Here is a 2,500-nt window from a genome sequence, read left to right as displayed (position 1 = left end):
AATTAAAGGAAATCCCCACAAAACAAAAACAAAAGGCCTGATTATGGTTCCACGTCGACGCAACGCAAGGGGGTTCACGGACGCATTGCGTCCTTGCGGACCCTCCTTGCGTGATCCGTTGTGATTGGTCCGCTCACTGAAACCCGACGGCGTCGAAGCGTCTGCGTGGCCATCGCGTTGCGTCGACGTGGAACCATAACTGAGCCTTAACTCTACAGGAGTACGGCAACGATGCATCAAGTAGCCCCCCAACTAGCAACAGACCCCCCCTCCCAGACGCGGTCCGGTCGGCCCCCCGGGGGGGGGCGGCGCGCTCACCTCTTGGGGGGGAAGCACCAGGACGACCGGGGCAGTAGGATGGGGGTGAGTGGCTGCTCGTCGCCCACCCCGTCAGGGTCGCCCGCCGACGGGCCGGCCAGGCCGGCCAGGCCGGCCGCCGCCACCGCCACGCCGCCCATGCCCGTGTTGTTGGCGTTGTTGATGTTGGCGTTGGAGCCCGACGACGAGTAGGAGGTGGGCGTGAAGGTGGTGGAGTCCATGAGCTTCTCGTGGGAGGGGCTCTCGGCCTCGCAGGGCGAGCCCTTCTGGCTGATGTGCAGCGGCCGCTGGGTGGCGAAGGAGGGCGGGAAGGAGGCGCGGCCGTCACTCTGGCCGTAGTAGTTGACGTGGTTACCGAACAGGCCGCCCGACCGCTGTGGAGGAGGAGGAGGAGGAGGAGGAGGAGGGAGGAGGAGGAGGAGGGAGGAGGAGGTGGAGGAGGAGGAGGAGGAGGGAGGAGGAGGAGGTGGAGGAGGAGGAGGGGAAGGAGGAGGAGGAGGAGGAGGAGGAGGAGGAGGGGAAGGAGGAGGAGGAGGAGGGGGTGGAGGAGGGGGAGGAGGAGGAGGGGGTGGAGGGGGGTGGAGGGGGAGGAGGAGGAGGAGGAGGGGGTGGAGGGGGAGGGGAAGGAGGATGTGATAAGAGAGGAGGTGGATCAGTAATGTTAATTGGGGGAACAATTAGCAATTAAAATGATCCAAACAAGGCAAGATGGAACTGTGGCGTGAGAAGCAGAGGCCAGGCAGCGGAGGGCTCATGGGGTACGAGACGGCGGTCACCGTAGGAATACGAAAAAGACGACAAACTTCATCCATTGGACTCTTTCTTAAGGTTAACGACCCAAATGAACAGATCAGCGCCATGCGCGATGAGGACATATGGTGGGTCCGATCCAATGAGAGACGCTCGCCAATCTAGACCAAATCAGTTCATAAGCCCACATCAATAGAAACCCCTTTCAACCGCAAGAGGAACCGTGAACACAAATACTGCTGTGATGTCCGAGCAACATGTATACTAGCGCTGCGTCGTGCATCCTTCCTCTTTTCTTTAGGTTCCTCCCTGACAGCCCGGGGGGGGCTCAGCGGAGATCTTCACAGCGGGACGGCGAGAGCTGGGGTGGGGGGTTGGGGGGTGGGGGGCTCCGTCCGGAGGCAGAAGCATGAAGCGTGTGCGCCTACATCGGCGTGGGTCGCATGCGTGAAGCCATGGCAGGGCCTGAAGCTGGGGCGGGGGTGCCCCCTCTCTCTCTCTCTCTGGGGAGAGGTGTCTGGGGGGGGTCTCTCTCTCTCTCTCTCTCTCTCTGGGGAGAGGTGTCTGGGGGGGTCTCTCTCTCCCTCTCTCTCTCTGGGGAGAGGTGTCTGGGGGGGGTCTCTCTCTCCCTCTCTCCCTCTCTCTCTCTCTCTCTCTCTGGGGAGAGGTGTCTGGGGGGGGTCTCTCCCTCTCTCCCTCTCTGGGGAGGTGTCTGGGGGGGGTCTCTCTCTCTGGGGAGAGGTGTCTGGGGGGGGTCTCTCTCTCCCTCTCCCTCTCTCTCTCTGGGGAGAGGTGTCTGGGGGGGGTCTCTCTCTGGGGGGAGGTGTCTGGGGGGGGTCTCCCTCTCTGGGGGGAGGTGTCTGGGGGGGGTCTCCCTCTCTCTCTCTGGGGAGAGGTGTCTGGGGGGGGTCTCTCTCTCCCTCTCCCTCTCTCTCTCTGGGGAGAGGTGTCTGGGGGGGGTCTCTCTCTCCCTCTCCCTCTCTCTCTCTGGGGAGAGGTGTCTGGGGGGGGTCTCTCTCTCCCTCTCCCTCTCTCTCTCTGGGGAGAGGTGTCTGGGGGGGGTCTCTCTCTCCCTCTCCCTCTCTCTCTCTGGGGAGAGGTGTCTGGGGGGGCGTGTGTCCAACCTTTACCCTGAAGATGTCGTCCTCGGAGACGGCCGACCCCGGCTCCTTGGGGCCCTTGTCGGGCTCCTCCTCCACCGTCAGGTCCCCGGAGATGGCCCTCCGGATCTCGGGGCCCATGTCGTGGAGGGTCCGCAGGCCGGCCTGGGACGGGAGGGCGCACGCAAACACACACACACACACAGGCACGCACGCACACACGCACGCACACACACACGCACACACACACACCCACACAGATACACAGACGCAGTTAGTTATTCATCCACAAGCAGCACACACTCCCACAATGATGCAATGGTGCAGACACA

At 63.0% G+C, this 2,500-nt stretch overlaps 1 protein-coding gene across 1 annotated transcript in view; it reads right to left on the bottom strand.

The window, feature by feature from the left end:
* The window catches only part of cacna1c (calcium channel, voltage-dependent, L type, alpha 1C subunit), a gene marked incomplete at its 3' end in the record, with an annotated part of 50,290 nt that overhangs the window by 7,805 nt on the left and 39,985 nt on the right, over positions 1–2,500 (bottom strand). Inside the window, exons 32-33 of the mRNA XM_056577921.1 lie at positions 2,199–2,333; positions 319–692 (exon numbers count right to left, since the gene is read on the bottom strand). Of these exons, the coding sequence (XP_056433896.1) occupies positions 319–692; positions 2,199–2,333 (509 nt within the window). The remainder of the gene's footprint in view (positions 1–318; positions 693–2,198; positions 2,334–2,500) is intronic.

The sequence above is a fragment of the Gadus chalcogrammus genome, chromosome 19 (genome assembly GCF_026213295.1).
Source record: "Gadus chalcogrammus isolate NIFS_2021 chromosome 19, NIFS_Gcha_1.0, whole genome shotgun sequence".
Classification (NCBI taxonomy): domain Eukaryota; kingdom Metazoa; phylum Chordata; class Actinopteri; order Gadiformes; family Gadidae; genus Gadus; species Gadus chalcogrammus.
The sequence above is the reverse complement of the archived record's forward strand: the minus strand, read 5'-3'. Positions and strand labels throughout refer to the sequence as shown.